This window comes from Arachis hypogaea, chromosome 14 (assembly GCF_003086295.3).
Source record: "Arachis hypogaea cultivar Tifrunner chromosome 14, arahy.Tifrunner.gnm2.J5K5, whole genome shotgun sequence".
NCBI classification, from domain to species: domain Eukaryota; kingdom Viridiplantae; phylum Streptophyta; class Magnoliopsida; order Fabales; family Fabaceae; genus Arachis; species Arachis hypogaea.
The window spans coordinates 69,429,210-69,447,489 of NC_092049.1; the positions used below are offsets into that span (position 1 = coordinate 69,429,210).

At 34.2% G+C, this 18,280-nt stretch overlaps 1 protein-coding gene across 1 annotated transcript; it reads right to left on the minus strand.

Moving 5' to 3' along the window:
• Positions 1-6,108: 6,108 nt before the first annotated feature.
• On the minus strand, positions 6,109-7,840 carry LOC112742089 (uncharacterized). The gene has a single exon (XM_025791317.3). It carries the CDS (start codon positions 7,508-7,510, stop codon positions 6,236-6,238), a length of 1,275 nt encoding a protein of 424 aa, XP_025647102.1. The 5' UTR covers positions 7,511-7,840; the 3' UTR covers positions 6,109-6,235.
• Positions 7,841-18,280: the final 10,440 nt, after the last annotated feature.

Sequence of the window (18,280 nt, forward strand, 5' to 3'; positions counted from 1 at the left end):
ACTGTGGATCGGGCCATCATGATCCATAGCATCATGATTGGAGAAGAAGTAGAGCTGGAGCTTCCATAGAAGGAGACATTCACATTGAGGAAGAGAAGCCCATCACTAAGAAAAAGATGGAGCAAGCAAGAGAGCCCATTCATGGAGCTCAAGAGGTGCAGGAAGCTCATCACCATGAGATCCTGGAGATGCCTCATATGCATTTTCCTCCACAAAACTATTGGGAGCAAATCAACACCTCCCTAGGAGAATTAAGTTCCAACATGGGACAACTAAGGGTGGAACATCAAGAGCACTCCATCATCCTTCATGAAATAAGAGAAGATCAAAAAGCAATGAGGGAGGAGCAACAAAGACAAGGAAGAGACATAGAAGAGCTCAAGGACATCATTGGTTCCTCAAGAAGGAAACTCCACCATCACTAAGGTGGACTCATTCCTTGTTCTTACTTTCTCTGTTTTTCATTTTCTCTATGTTAAGTGCTTATCTATGTTTGTGTCTTCATTACATGATCATTAGTAGTTAGTAACTTTGTCTTAAAGTTATGAATGTCCTATGAATCCATCACCTCTCTTAAATGAAAAATGTTTTAATTCAAAAGAACAAGTACATGAGTTTTGAATTTATCCTTAAACTTAGTTTAATTATATTGATGTGGTGACAATGCTTCTTGTTTTCTGAATGTATGCTTGACAGTGCATATGTCTTTTGAAGTTGTTGTTTAAGAATGTTAAATATGTTGGCTCTTGAAAGAATGATGACTAGGAGACATGTTATTTGATAATCTGAAAAATCATAAAAATGATTCTTGAAGCAAGAAAAAGCAGCAAAGAACAAAGCTTGCAGAAAAAAAAATAAAATAGGCGAAAAAAAATAGAAAAAAAAAAGGCAAGCAGAAAAAGCCAAAAGCTCTTAAAACCAAAAGGCAAGGGCAAATAAAAAGGATCCCAAGGCTTTGAGCATCAGTGGATAGGAGGGCCTAAAGGAATAAAATCCTGGTCTAAGCGGCTAAACCGAGCTGTCCCTAACCATGTGCTTGTGGCGTGTAGGTGTCAAGTGAAAACTTGAGACTGAGCAGTTAAAGTCAAGGTCCAAAGCAAAAAAAAGAGTGTGCTTAAGAACCCTGGACACCTCTAATTGGGGACTTTAGCAAAGCTGAGTCACAATCTGAAAAGGTTCACCCAATTATGTGTTTGTGGCATTTATGTATCCGGTGGTAATATTGGAAAACAAAGTGCTTAGGGCCACGACCAAGACTCATAAAGAAGCTGTGTTCAAGAATCATCATACTGAACTAGGAGAGTCAATAACACTATCTGAACTCTGAGTTCCTATAGATGCCAATCATTCTGAACCTCCATGGATAAAGTGAGATGCCAAAACTATTCAAGAGGCAAAAAGCTACAAGTCCCGCTCATCTGATTGGAGCTATGTTTCATTGATAGTTTGGAATTTACAGTATATTCTCTTATTTTTATCCTATTTGATTTTCAGTTGCTTGGGGACAAGCAACAATTTAAGTTTGGTGTTGTGATGAGCAGATAATTTATACGCTTTTTGGCATTGTTTTTAGTATGCTTTTAGTAGAATCTAGTTACTTTTAGGGATGTTTTCATTAGTTTTTATGTTAAATTCACATTTCTGGACTTTACTATGAGTTTGTGTGTTTTTCTGTGATTTCAGGTATTTTCTGGCTGAAATTGAGGGACTTGAGCAAAAATCAGATTCAGAGGTTGAAGAAGGACTGCTGATGTTGTTGGATTCTGACCTCCCTGCACTCAAAATGGATTTTCTGGAGCTACAGAACTCAAAATGGTGCACTTCCAATTGCATTGGAAAGTAGACATCCAGGGCTTTCTAGAAATATATAATAGTTCATACTTTGCCTAAGTTTAGACAAACTGGCGTTCAACGCCAGCTCTCTGCCCAATTCTGGCGTCCAGCGCCAGAAACAAGTTGCAAAGTGGAGTTCAACGCCCAAACTGGCACAAAAGCTGGCGTTCAACTCCAAGAATGACCTCTCCACGTGTAGACTTCAAGCTCAGCCCAAGCACACACCAAGTGGGCCCCGGAAGTGGATTTATGCATCAATTACTTACTTCTGTAAACCCTAGTAGCTAGTTTATTATAAATAGGACCTTTTACTATTGTATTAGACATCTTTGGATTATCTTTTGATCTATTGATCACGTTTGGGGGCTGGCCATTCGGCCATGCCTGGACCTTCATTACTTATGTATTTTCAACGGTAGAGTTTCTGCACTCCATAGATTAAGGTGCGGAGCTCTGCTGTTCCTCAAAGATTAATGCAAAGTACTACTGTTTTCTATTCAATTCATCTTATTTCGCTTCTAAGATATTCATTCGCACTTCAACCTGAATGTGATGAACGTGACAATCATCATCATTCCCTATGAACGCGTGCCTGACAACCACTTCCGTTCTACATTAGATTGAATGAGTATCTCTTAGATCTCTTAATCAGAATCTTCGTGGTATAAGCTAGATTGATGGCGGCATTCATGAGAGTCCGGAAAGTCTAAACCTTGTCCGTGGTATTCCGAGTAGGACTCTGGGATTGAATGACTGTGACGAACTCCAAACTCGCGAGTGCTGGGCGTAGTGACAGACGCAAAAGGATAGTAAATTCTATTCCAGTATGATCGAGAACCTCCAAGATGATTAGCCATGTAGTGACAACGCATCAGACCATTTTCACAGAGAGGAATAGGATGCAACCAACGACAAGGGTGATGCCTCCAGACGATTAGCCGTGCTGTGACAGAGCATTTGGACCATTTTCCCGAGAGGATTGAAAGTAGCCATTGGCACCGGTGACATCCTTACATAAAGTCAGCCATAGAAAGGAGTAAGACGGATTGGATGAAGACAGCAGGAAAGCAGAGGTTCAGAGGAATGAATGCATCTCCATACGCTTATCTGAAATTCTCACCAATGATTTACATAAGTATTTCTATCCTTATTTTAGTATTAATTTCGAAAACTCCATAACTATTTTATATCCGCCTGACTGAGATTTACAAGGTGACCATAGCTTGCTTCATACAAACAATCTCCGTGGGATCGACCCTTACTCACGTAAGGTTTATTACTTGGACGACCCAGTGCACTTGCTGGTTAGTTATGCGAAGTTGTGAAGATATGTTTAGACCATGGTTTTGTGCATCCGTTTTTGGTGCCATCGCCAGGAAATCAATTTCGAACAATAATTCACAACCTGAGTAACAATTTCGCATACCAATAAACATGGAGTCTATGATGACAAATCGAGAGTTAACAGAAACAAGGATGATGCAAGGTATGTTGGTTCTCTGTTACATGCTTCCTATACTTGTATGATATTTTCCATTAATATGATAAAGCTTTTTGTGTAAAAAATCTGTTATCCTCGTAGGCTCTAAGAGAAATATTATTTTCTGTTTGTTTTAACTTCCATTTTGGTGTCCGTCACTGGTTTCTGTTCTGTTTTTGTTTTAATTCCTAGACATGAACATAAAAGCGAAGGTTTTTATGTGACAAATTTTGCCATCACTTGATGCTTCTAATTAAGTTTTTTTGTGATAATGATGTGCAACACTTGGCCTGCCATCATAGTTAATAACACATCACAGTTATAATTTTCCAGAGGTTAGGATTGGCCATGTCCTTGGCTAACTTTCAATTTTAATTTTATGAATTATTGGCATTGCTGTTGGACTGTTATCTTTTAAGGAAATTTCAAACTGTTTTCTTATTCCCATTTAGATTGAATTTAGTGCCTAATGCTGACTGTTATTTGTTAGATATGTCATGGTTTTAATAATAAATTGGTTGATGCCTTGACTAGTTTCCTTGTAAAAAGTTATTAACGAGAATATTTGAACATATTAAAAGTTCATCCAACTGAAATGCAATTATATACATGGGATTAAATTTGCTTTCATGAGAAGACCCAGACCATTCAATCTATCCATTCATTCACTCTCATGATATTTATATGTTGTCAGGAACATTAGAAGGAGTTTTTTAGACCTATTTATTGCTTTTATGTTTATGTATTTAATATCATAAAAAATTTTATTATTATAATTTTTCAGTTTTAATGATAAGTTGCTTATTTTTTGTTGTGTATTTGCAGATTTAGTATATGGGACAAGTCAAGCATGGATATAAAATATGCAAGTAGATTGACATCTTTTTGATAAATATTAATTACTATTTTGTTATGACAATTATTGTTAGACAAAAATTTTATTATTTTGTTGAGAATTATTGATGAACATGTATTTGAAATACTAATTGAACTTTTTAATATCTATTTTAATTAGAATTTTATTATTAGTTATTTGGTCTCTTTTATAATTCTTTTTATTGTGCATAAATTTATTTATTAATTAAAATAATTACACATGTATGAACAAAAAATTTTATTGTAAATTTTATTTTTTGTATTTTTATTTTTATCAAAAAAGTAATCCTTTTATTAGTTGCATATTTTGAATATTAGACAACACTTGTATGGTTGCATATCCAAAAGAAAAAGCAACACTTGTATAGGTTGCATATCCAAAAGAAAAGACAACATTTGTATAGGTTGCATATTCAAAAGAAAAGACAATACTTTAAAAGGTTGTATATTTAAAACTAATAGGCAACACTTTAAAGTATTACAAATTTAAATTTATAAGCAACACAAAAAAGGGTTGGATTTTATTGCAAATAGGCAACATTTTTTAGTAGTGGTCAAAATAAGAGAAAAGACAACATTACAAAAGTATTGTCTCAAACACACCTTTGAAGTGTTGTTATTTTTCAACCAAAGGCAATACTTACCAAGTGTTACTCTCAAAAGCGTTGCTTTTGAAATAAAAAAGTGTTGCCTTGATCTAAGGCAACGGCTGCATATGCAACACCGCCCAAAAACGTTGCCTTAGGTCCAAAAGTATTGCCATAGATCAAAAGCAACATTTTATCAGCATTTAGACAATACTTTTTAAATGTTGTCTCAACTTGAAAATGTTGTAGTGTTAATTATATATATATATATATATATATAATATGAAAAATATTTGAAATAAAAAGATAAAAAATTATTTTTTATACATAAAAAATACAAAAGAAATATATATATACATAAAGTGTAATAATGCTAAATATAATTTTCTTAAATTATATGATCTGAGTAGTGGGAACTAAATATACATGCAAATAAGAATATAACTAATTATTATAAAAGAAAGAAAAATGTGAACTAATATTTTTCTTATCAATTTTAGTTAATATTTTGATTTTTGAGTGAACACTTTATTTTTATACTATTAACTAAGTATTTAAAATTAGTTAAGTATTAATTAAAAATGATAATTTTGTTAGTCATAAATAATTTAAAAATATTAGTTTTATACTAAAATTAGTTATCATAATTATTTATTAAATATATATAATTTTTTATTTATTTTTATTATGTATTTTATATTTTAACATATATTTTATATTAATGATTGATTTTAGTACCCACCGGTGAATAATTACGCTAAAAGAAACTCGGTGGAGTTGATGTTACGAGCTTGCATCCGTCTCTTGACCAAGGAACGTACTTAATCCTCAGTTTTCAATTAAACCATAATAATGTTGGATGCAACCATACTATCCACGACACAAGTACACAACCATAGTCCATAGCAGTGCGAAAAAAATAAAAAACATAGTATACTGCATGCAGGGTCCTCAACATCATCATTATTATTTGTATCAGCATGCATAATATAATTATATCTTTCTTTCTACCGTGGTTGCTTGAAACATAATCTTAACTACCGGCTCAGCCAAACCCTTGGGTGATGAATGAGTTCTGATATCGTCAAGCCAGACAGAGAAGAAGCTTCCTTAATCAATCACAATTGAAAGGAAGATGACTAATTATAACATCTACAGTGTATATAAAAAATTAGCTACTATCATAAAATATATATTAAAATATAAAATATACATTTTTAATGAATTAAACAATATATATATATATATATTTATATATATATATATATTTATATATATATATTTAATCATAAATGCATGATGTTATTTTATTGAAAATCTAAAGCTGCCATATATTGGAATATAAAATATTTACTTCTTGTCTTCAAGGAAGTACACAAGTTTTTAAGTATTCTCAAAGTTACAAGAAAAAAAAAAGGGTAAAAACATAACAAAAAAGAAAGGGGGCAAAGAATCTAATTCAGTGGTTACCCTTTCTGCCATGCTTGCCTACATGGTGGAACCATCCAATGCCTTTGAGGGCCTTGGAGAATTTAAGAAAGTTAGGCCTTCCCATTCCCAAATTCATCTTCCCTGCTGAGAATTTCAAAGCCTGCAAGCAGCAGAGTTTACCCTCCATTTCATCTTCGTCTTCGTCATCATCCTCCTCCACCCTGCACTCAATATCTGCCTTCTTTGTCTTCTTTGTGTTGCTTTTCTGCAGAACCACCTTGTTGGACTCTGTCTCGTATGTTTCCCAAAGCATATCCATCCCATCGCTTCCGTTAGCATTGTGCCGTTCCTCAAAGAGTTTGCAAGCAAGAGTTCTCCGCCACTCCTTCTCCACTCTCATTGATCCAAAACTGCCAAGATTATTAAAATTATTGATATTGTTTCCGATGACCCTCTCACTGTAACCCCAATTGCTTTCAGGACTCCCGGGATTCGCTTCTAGTTGTTGCGATTTCTTCACTTTCAACAACGCTGCACCATGGTCACTGTCAACACTACCACTCACTTTGGATCCATTCCGAAATGACAATCTTCTTTCACTTTCTTCAACTTTATTGGTTTCAGTATCCACTTCTTTTTCTTCTTTCTTTTCCTTTTGACAAGACGCATCTTCTACTAACTCAGAATTTTGCTTGAACAAGATTTCTAGTGTCTTGATTTCGGCAACAAGCAGAGTAGCTTCCACTGTATCAGTCTTCTCAACTTTGTTTCCTTCTGTGTTAACAAGTGGCTCTTCCATTATTGAACCGAAAACTTGTCTTCCTTCACATGAACACACATCATGTGGTGCTTCAGAGACTTCTTCTGAACCATCTTCCACCGGCTTCGGATCAAAAACTTCGAAGATTGATGCCTGGAACATAACAAGATATGCTTCAAACTCCGCAAGGCACCCGATTTCCTCATCCTTGTTGTCATCAGCTTTAGACAGCAGCCATGCTACATGTGTTTGGAACACGGAATGCAGAAAGTTCCATCTGGACTCGGAAATCTCAGAACCACCAACTTTCTCTTGAACAAGAAGGTTGGGAGTGAAGGTGAGAAGTGCAACAAGGAGAAGAAGGGTTGTGGTGATGAACAAAGGGGAGAGAAAAGACAAGAGCCTGAAGACGTAAGGGGAGAAAAACAGGAAGTAGGAAAAGTAAAGAGGGTGAGAAAAAACGGAGAAACAGAGATTGAACATGTTAGAGAAGAGCTCATTGTTCTTCTTGTTGGAGGTGTGTGAGAAAGATAACTCAGTCATGTTTATGCTTTTTGTTATTTTGGGTTGAAATGTGTTGGGAGCTTAGCAGAGAGAAAGAAGAGAAAGGAATGGTTTGGTTTAGCAGGAAACTGAAACTAGCAATGGTGTTTTGTGGATCCTGTTAGGAAGTGATGTTCAACTAGAACGGCGTGAATGTAGGGAAAGAGATTGGAAAGAGAGTGTAACTGATCTATAATGAGTGATGAACACTTCGGTTTGCGAAAGAAAAAGCAGCTTTAGAAACTTTCTTTTTTACCTTTCCTGTCTATAACCAACAACCGCGTCTCCAATCACCTCTGATGATGTGCAGTCCCCAAAATAAGTCGGACTATTTCATGCGACTTGTTATAAATATATTTATGGTGAACGTTTGGCTTTTAGCTAAGAGTTGGGTCTTTGCTAAGAATTGAATCTTTGACTATAAATACTTTTCTTTATGTTTTTTAATATATACAATCAATAATATAATTACTTATCATTCTTATTATTCTCTCTTTTTGTTCCTCAAATCATAATCTTTATTTTTATAACACATTATCTTCACGAATTCTACTCTATAGTTAAGTAATTATCTTTTTTTACTATTCACTTTATTTTTTCTCCTTTTTTTTAAACATTACTGTCAATTTTTTTATATATACATTTACGTTTCTTTAAATATCTATACCACACAAAAATAACTATTTTATCATTTTTTTCATAAATACATTTTTCTTTTTTCCCTTTGTTTTAATTCATATATGCATATCATGTAATATCATGTACGTAACACTAATCTTTCTTTCTTTCTTTGATAGTTTTTCATTTTTTTTCTTTAATTTGTTATATTATTATTCTTATTTGATTTATTTATATTATTTGTTTTCTTATATAAATATAACATTTTATTTAATATTAATATCATTCCCTGAAGTGAATGATAATCAATCATATACAAATTTATTTTTGAAAGTGAATAATAATTGATTATAAACATAATCATTTCTCGAAGTTCATGATAAACATAATTATTCCTTGAAGTGAAGATATAGCACCCGTAATGCTAATATTACAATTTTATTTACATTCTCAGCAATAAATGTATAACTTTAACAATTTATTTAAATTATTTTTACATCTTTAAAGGAATAATATATTTTATCAATTTTCTGAAGAAAATTGATTTATTTATTATTTATTTATCATTTTACTTTTCTTCCTTTCTTGTTATATGTATTATTAACATTATTATTCTTAATTATTTATTTGTTTTTATTTATAGAGCTATCATGTCAAATTTCAAAAGCTTGAATTTATTGTTCTTGATTTAACTGGCAAAAATTATTTAAAATGGACGCTCGATGCTGAAACTCACTTAGTATTCAAAAAGCTTGGAGATACCATAAAGAAAGAGGTACAATCGTCAAGCAGAGATAAGGCTAAGGCACTAATTTTTCTACATCATCATCTCCATGAGGGGTTAAAAGTAGAATACATGATTGTTAAAGATCCACAAAAACTATGGACAAATTTGAAAGAGAGATATGAACACCAAAAGATTGTACTGTTGCCTAAAGCTCATTATGAATGGATACACTTAAGGCTGCAAGATTTTAAAACAGTCTGTGAATACAATTCTAAACTTTTCAAAATAAGTTTTTAAATGAAATTATGTGGCCAAAATGTCACAAATGAGGATTTAATGGAAAAAACTTATTCCACATTCTACGCTTCCAACGTGTTGTTGCAATAATAGTACCATGAAAAGGGTTTCAAAAGGCATTCTAATCTAATAGGTTGTCTCCTATTGGCATAAAAAAATAATGAATTATTAATGAAGAACTATGAAGTCCGTCCTACTGGCTCAACTGCTTTTCCTGAGTGAATGTGGCATGTGAACATAAAAGAAATTACGATTAAAATATTGGTCGAAACCGTGGTTGTGGACGTGGATGTAGGCGTGGGCATAGCAAATGGATCAATAAGGTTCCTATCCATAATCAAAAGTGGAACAAACATGAAAAGCGTGCTCCGAGCAATAATTCACAAAATGTAAAAAATTTGTGCTATCGATGCGAATTAAAAGGTCATTGGTCGTGTACATGTTGTACCCCTGAGCATTTTGTCAAGCTATATCAAAACTCTATCAAGAGGAAAGGGAAAACATAAGAGACCAATTTGACTATTCAATGAGATGAAGCTAACGGTGTTGAAACGAATCTGAAATCCACCGATGATATCTATGCAGACCTTGATGACTTCCTTAACCTTTGATTTTGGTGGCTCAAGCAATGACATTTTTTTAGATGCAATTTTCTTTATAGAAGAACATTAATCAAAAAATCTTTCATTTTAGATAATTTTTTAGCTAGTTTTTTTTCCTTTCTCCCTTTGATTGTAGTTTCAAGTTTTCTTTTGAAATTTTTTTCATTAATGGTAATTTTTATTTTTATTTTTTTGTAATGAAGATATGGATATTTCTCATGCTTCGCTCAAATTCAACAATGAAGAAGTATGTCTCGCTGACAGTGCTTCAACACGTACAATACTTAGAGACAAAAGATATTTTGTCTCTCTTGTTACAAACGAAGCAAATGTAAGTACAATTATGGGTAGTACAAAAATGATTGAAGGCTTTGGAAGAGCTACTATAGTATTACCTAATGGAACTAAGATCTTCAAATAATGCACTACTATCAAGTAAATCTCATAGAAACTTGCTATGTTTTAAAGATATCTGCCAAAATGAATACCATGTAGAAAATGCAAGAGAGGAAAACAGCGAATATCTTTATATTACAACTATGATATCAGGAGAAAAATGTGTGTTGGAGAAACTACCGGCTCTTTCTTCAGGTTTGTACTACACTACTATTAGCAATGTGAAATCACATACCATAGTAAACTAGAAGTTTACAAATACAAATATATTTATAATATGGTATGACTGGTTAGGTCATCCGGGTTCAATTATGATGAGGAATTATCAAGAATTCATCTGGTCACCCTCTAAAAGAACATAGAATCCTCTATTTTAATGAATTCTCATGTGTTGCGTGTTCTCAATGAAAGTTAATTACAAGACCATCTCAAGAAAAAATTGGAATCGAATCACCATCTTTTCTGGAATGCATTCATGGTGATATATATGGGCCCATTCACCCATCATGTGGACCATTTAAATATTTCATAGTTTTAATAGATGCATCTTCACGATGGTCCCACGTTTGTTTACTATCAACTCACAACATGGCATTTGCGAGATTGTTAGCTCAAATAATTAAATTAAAAACTCATTTTTTAGACTATGTTATAAAGGCAATATGCCTTGATAATGCTAGTGAATTTAGGTCACAATCATTTAATAATTATTGTGTGTCAACTAGAATTACTATAGAAGAGCCTATTGCTCATGTGCACACTTAGAATCATATAGTAGAATAATTGATTAAACGCCTTCAGTTAATAGCTAGACCATTACTTATGAGAACTAAAAAGCCCATTTCAGCATGGGGCATGCTGTTTTGTATGCTACAACACTTATACGCTTAAGACCAACAAGTTACCTAAAATTCTCTCCTTTACAACTGGATTGCGGTCAGGAGCCAAATATTTCTCATCTTAGGATATTTGGATGTACGATTTATGTCCCAATTACTCCACCACAATGCGTAAAGATGGGATCCCAAAGAAGATTGGAGATATATGTTGGTTAAGAATCCCCACCAATTACGAAATATCTTGAACCCACAACGGGTGATTTATTTAAGGCAAGATTTTCTGATTGCCACTTTGATGAAACAAATTTTCTAAAATTAGGGGGAGAAAACAAGCAGTTGAAAAAGAAAATTACTTGGAATATATTGTCGTTATTATATTTAGATCCTCACACTAGACAATGTGAAATAGAAGTACACAGGTTAATTCATATGCAAAATATTGCAAACCAATTGCCAGATACATTTACTAACCTAAAGAGAGTAACAAAATCTCACATTTCAGCTGCAAATGAACCAATAAAAATAAATATTTCAGAAGGTCAAATTGTTAGTGCAAATGAAAGCAATACACGCCTAAAGCGTGGAAGACCAATCGGTTCTAAGGATAAAAATTTCCCAAAAATGAGAGAGATAATCAATCATGATGGTCATAATATGGAGGCAAATACTCAAAGGGGATCCAAAGACATAACTATTATAAAACCTCTGAAGAGGTTCAGGTACCTGAAAATGAAGAGATCTCAATAAGTTATATCACTACTGGAAAAATATGGGATCAAAAGAATACTGTTGTCGACAATATTTTTGCTTATAATATTGTTGTAAAAATAGCAAAGTAAGATTAGAATCATGAACTAATTAAAATCTATCAAAAAATGCAAACAAAGTGATGGTTTTTAGTCCTATAGTCAAAACCACTGAAGGTATAGAACCAGTGGGATACAAGTAGAATTTTGTGCGCCAACGAAATGAGAAAAATGAAATAGAAAGATACAAAGCATGACTAGTAGCACAAGGGTTCTGACAAAAACCTGGTATTGACTATGTGAAAACATATTCTCCTGTGGTGAATTCAATAACATTAAGATATCTGATTAGTCTAGCTGTGCATGAAAAGCTTGACATGCGCCTAATGGATGTTGTTACAGCCTATTTATACGGCTCAATTGATAAAAAAATTTATATGAAAATCCCTGAAGGACTCAAAGTGCATGAAGCATACAATAATTCTCCGAAGATTTGTTTTGTAAAACTTCAAAAGTTCTTTTATGGATTAAAATAATCTGGACTTATGTGGTATATCTCAGTGAGTACTTATTGAAAGATGGATACAAAAATGACCGTATATGTCCATGTGTGTTCATAAAAAAAAAATCTAAATCCAAATTTGTTATTATTGCAGTATATATTGATGATTTAAGCATCATTGGATCACCTGAAGAGATTCCGAAAACTATAAATTATTTAAAAAGAGAATTTGAAATGAAAGATCTTGGTAAAACAAAATTTTGTCTTGGTTTACAAATTGAACACTTGATGGACGGTATATTCATCCATTATTCAACTTATATTGAGAAACTTTTGAAAAAAATTTATATGGACAAGGCACACCCATTGAGTACTTCAATGGTGGTGAGATCACTAGATGTGAATAAAGATCCATTTTGACCATGTGAAAATAATGAGGAGCCCCTTGGTCCTGAAGTACCTTATCTTAGTGCTATTGGTACACTAATGTATCTCGCTAACAATACAAGACCAGATATAGCTTTTTCAGTAAACTTATTATCGAGATTTAGCTCTTGTCCAACTAGAAGTTATTGGAATGGTGTCAAATATATATTAAGATATCTTCAAGGATCTGTTGATAATGGTTTATTTTACTCCAACGAATCAATATTTCAATTAGTTGGATATGCATATGTGATGAATCCACATTTCATGGTATTCATTTGCTCTAATTGGGTGGATTTCATCAACTTTTCTTGCATTTATCCATTGAAATAGCATAGTTTCATAAATTCTTCCTAAATTGTGCTTGAAAGTAAAAATATACTTTTTAGGCCTTTTAATTGCTAAATTTTATTCACTTTAATCCCATTTGATGTCTTGATGTGTTTGTTGAGTAATTTCAAGCTTATAAGGCAAGCATGGATTGAAAAAGTGAGGAAAGAAAGAATACAAATTGGAAGAATTCAAGAAATGAAGGATTTGGAAAGCTGCCAATCCTGACCTCTCTGTACTAAATTGATCATAACTTCAGCTACAGAGGTCCAAATGAGGCAGTTTTAGCGGCATTGGAAGGCTAATGTCCGGAGCTTCAAAATGATATATAATTTGCTATAGTAGAGATAAGTTTAAGTGTGCGTACGCACAAGTCAGAATTTAGCAAGTGTGCATACGCACACACCTGTGCGTATGCACAAATCCTGTCACGTGAGCTCATTAATTGTAATTCGCTGGCAGTGAATTTTGGGCCTCCAAAACCCAATCCAACTCATTTCTGAAGCTATTTCAATCCTAATCCAAGAGGAGGCAAGGGGGGAGCACTTAGTTTTAGATTTTTCTATGTTTTTGTCTTAGTTTTCTAGAGAGAGAAGCTCCCTCTTCTCTCTAGAATTTAGGTTTTTTTAGTTTAATTTTCTTTAATTTTAGCCTTTAATTCTTGTTCTAATGTAGTTTCGTTTATATTTTCATGCTTTATTGTCTTAATTCTCTTAGTTCTTCTTCTTAATTTCTCTTTTATGTCACTTTTATTTTATGCTTTGTTGACTTTAATTTCATTTAATATAAATTTATGTTTTCATGTTATTATTGCTTTCTTTAGTTGTTATTATTAATTTCTTGCATTTGGTAGTTTTAGATTTTGTTATTATTGTAATTTAATATGCTTTTATTTTCATGTACACCAAGTGTTTGATAAAAATGCTTGGCTTAGTTTTTACTTAGTTTTTCGTCACTCTTGGCTTGGAATTAAGGACTTTAGTGACCCTTGAGTCATTGATGTCCATTCTTGATTGATATATTAGAGTAGTTAGTTGATTTGGTTTCCACTAACTCTAAGTCTTCCATTAATAGAGCTGACTAGGACTTGTGGATTGAAATCAATTATGCCTATTTGACTTATCCTCGATGTTAGGGTTGAATAAGTAGGATTAACTCTTCATAATCATCATATGTTTGTGGTCAATGGCTAGGATAGGTAACCTTAGCTCTCAATCCATGCCAAGAGGTTTCTTAGCACTTGAATTTTCCTTTCTCTTGATTAATTGCTTGAGTTTAATTGCTTTTGATATTTAGTTATTTCATGCTCATTTACTTTCTTGCTATTTATATTTCTTGCCCCTGCCCATCAACCCCATTCTCTCATAGCCAATAATTGAGCACTTCATTTGCAATTCCTAGGGAAGACGACCCGGGAGTTACAATGGTGTTATGTTATTGGCTATTGTGAATATGTTAATATGTGAATATCTTATTTTTTGTTTGTTTTCTTGGTTTTGTTTGTGTAGAAGGTTAATTTTGGGAGCTCATAGCTTGTTGGAAACCCCATCAAAGCTTGGTACAATCAAAGCTTGGAAACTCCTTGATTAGAGCTCTCCATAAGCCCAACTTAAGGAAAATAAACCAAAGTGCTAGGTGGGAGACACCCCACCATGGTAACATCTTCCTAACCTCTCTTTGTATATAGTTTTAATTCATTGCATTTTGTTTCTTGTAGATAGCTTAGGTTTAGTTTAATTTCAAGCTTAGTTTGATTAGAATTTTGCTTTGATAATGTGTTTTTTGAGGAATAATTTGTTTTGGGGTTGAAAAGCTATTTTGGATGTCATGCTTGATGCCTTAGAGGCATAAAATTTTTTTGAAAAAAACAGAGCATGTGCGTGCGCACACACCTGTGCGTACGCACACCCCCCAAAATCTGCACTCTGTGCGTACGCACCCACCTGGGCGTAGGCACACTCATTAACACCCTCTCTGCTGGGAGCACTGATACACCTTGTGCGTCCGCATCCTCCCTATTTTCGTTCATGTGCGTACGTACAGACCTGTGTGCGTATGCACAGATGTCGAATTTTGACGTTTTATTTTCTTAAAAAAAAGAGAGCTTCATGTGCGTGCGCACAGACCTGTGCGTGCGCATCCCTTATCACCCCCTTCTATCCAGGTGATAAACCCCAATTTTGTGGTTTATATTGTGAAGAATTTGGGGGGTTTTGTCAATATTTTTTGCACTTATTCACAAGAATTGCATGGTTTTGTGTTCTCTTCCTAATATTGCTTCATGATGAAAAAGCATGCTTATTTTGCCTTAAAATTGCCATATTTTAATCCTCTTTTATTGCCATTCGATGCCGTGATATATTTGTTGAGTGATTTCAGGAATCATAGGGTAAGAATGGCCTAGAAGAGAGAAAAAGCATGCACAAGAGGAAGGAACATGAAGATTTGGATTTTTGGAGATTCAGCATGGGCGTGCACGCGCACATCACGCATACGCGTGGACCGGATAGCTGGAAGCGGCGTGCATGGATTGGCACTTACGCGCAGAACAGAGAAAGTCCATCGACGTGCACACGCACTTGGCGCGCATGCATGGATCACAAAGTCAATCGGCGCACACGCGTACATGGCGCGTACGCGCGATAAGCTGCACGTGACCTCATTAAAGGAAATCGTGCCTGGCGATTTCTGAGGCTCAAGAGGCCCAATTTCAAGCTGTTTCTGCATGGAAAAAGACCCAAGGATGCTAGGGGAAAGAGGGAGACCATTCATTCACACTTAGACATAATTTTTAGCTAGTTTTTGGGTCTTTGTTCTTTTAGAGAGAGAAACCCTTGTTCCTCTCTAGATCTAGCTTTGATTTGATCTTACCTTGTTGAATTCTGAATTGGATCTTGTTAATTACTAGTTTTAATTGTTTAATTTGAATCCCTTAGTATAATTTTGTTTAGATCTTGTGTTAGTTTTATGTTTACTTGTCAATTGTCATTTTATACCCATTTCATGAATCTTGTAGATCTTGATTTGTTAATGTTGCATTGATGATTTTCATGGTTAATTGTGTTGTTTGAATGATTCTATATTGATAATTGTTAGTGGGTATTTGTTAATTTCAATTTAATTACATTTTGGAAATGTCCTTATTTAGTACTTACCATGTGTTTGATGAAATGTTTCCTTTAGTTATGGAGTAATCTTCTCTACTCTTGGCCTAGGCTAAGGGAATCGGGCAAACTTGAGTCATTGGGTCTAATGGATTTGATGATTTGGGAATCCTTAGTGGTCAATTTGATAACCATTGACACTAACCTACTATTAAGTCAATTAGTAGTTAGGTTGGACCTTATGGGTTGATGTTGACTAAACCATTTAACATACTTCAAGTATAGAAGTACACTTAATGAGTTTGGTTCCTCATAATTGTCAAGATATGGTTATTAGACAAGGATAGTGACCCCAATTCCCATGTCTAGCCAAGAGTTGCTTTTATCATTCTTATTTAAAAACCTAAAAATCTTGATTGCTTGTCTTAGTTATGGTTAGTTGTTTAGTTTAGTGTAGAATTACATTGGATGTCATCTCATTAGTTTGGAATAGCTCACACCTTGCTTTAGTCATTTGAATTAGTTTCTTGCATTCCAAGATTACTTGCTTGGTAAGATTCCTAGTTTAATTTCTTGCTCATGACTTGCAACCTCGGATTTCTAACCAATGTTGACACATATGTTTGCCCATTCCTTGTGAGACGACCTGAGATTTGAATACTTCGGTTACTTTTATTGGGGTTGAACTTGTGACAACCAATTCCTTCTAAATTTGATTCACGGACTATTTTTTGGTTGAGGACTATACTTGCAACACGAAAATCATGTGAATTTCCTTACCGACGGTATCCGTAACCTATCACCAGGGCGCTCACACCAGCTGTGCGAGTGCACCCTACCCTGTTTGCCATCTGTGCGTCCGCACAACCTTTGTGCGCACAAACCTCTCACCTTTGTTAAAAAAAAAACCATCGTGCGTACACACACACACGCACCAATTTTCACCTTCTGCCCAGAGCACTCGCACACTTAGGTGCGTGTGCACACCCTCTTCTTACACCTTTTGTGCGTACGCACGACCCTGTGTGCACAACTCTATTTTCACCACCCACCATACTCACCTTTAGTTAGTTAGTAGATAGTTAGTTAGTTAGTTATTTAGTTAGTTTAATTTTCTATTTTGGTGCTAAGTGTTGGATGATTGAGTTAATTTGTTGATTGTGTTGAGATATTGCTGCTGAATTATTGATATTATTGTTACTATTTATTGTTGGATATCTTTATTGAGGTTATATTTTGTTGCTTGGTATTGAGTTCTTCATGTTTAATTTCGTGCATACCAAGTACTAATAACATTGCCTTTGAGAATATCTTTGGATCTCTAAATTGCATGTAGTAGCTACCATGTGATTTGAATTCACTATCTATTATTGGGAAATTGTATATGGTTGACGCATTTTTTGTTAGGTGATGCTTGTTATGATTGATATTTATTTACATCACCTAGTTCATGCATTGAAATAAAGGAATTGTGAAATTGGATTATAAGCCCACCTAGTGACAATTTTTTTGAGCTTTTTAACCTTTGTGGACTATGCTTGCCTTGTTTTCCACTTCATATTAATTAGGTGTTGCTTCATTATCCAATTCGCAAGTGCCTATCCGCTAATTCTTGCTTGAATACTTTAATGCTTCTTTATTGCTTGTTTGTTTATCTTGGCATACAAGTTTCTCTTTAAGTATCTCAAGCACACTAGAATAAGTGAAGTGCATGCTTAGTTTGTCTAATTGTGACATAGTCTTCTATGTTAGTGTGTGTGTTCTAAACCGCACAACTTAGAATTCACACACTTATTTCTTTCATGTCACAAATTAATTCACTCACTCATTCTAGTGAATATCACCTCATTCTAACAATCCATGCTTCCTTGTTTTTGCATTTACTTGTACTGCCATCCTATTTTCTATTTTTCATGGATGATGCACCATAAAGCAACAAGGGAAGCGGGAGAAAGATTACACAGCAGCCGATTGATCCATCAGCTGAAGGTGGTAATCAGAAGTCACCATACCCCCCTTGCTCACCTTTGAGTGCACAGAGGACCGTGCAAACCCTTAAGTGTGGGGAGGTCGTCACTAATTGGCAATCTTGGGTGACATACTCCAATCCTAATACTTTCACATTTTTTAGAATTCTTAGTTGCATTTTTTCTTAGTTTATATATATTCTAGTACCTTAATTG

Coding starts and splice junctions, on each gene's coding strand:
- LOC112742089 (XM_025791317.3), bottom strand. CDS start 7,510: ATGACTGAGTTATCTTTCTCACACACCTCCAACAAGAAGAACAATGAG.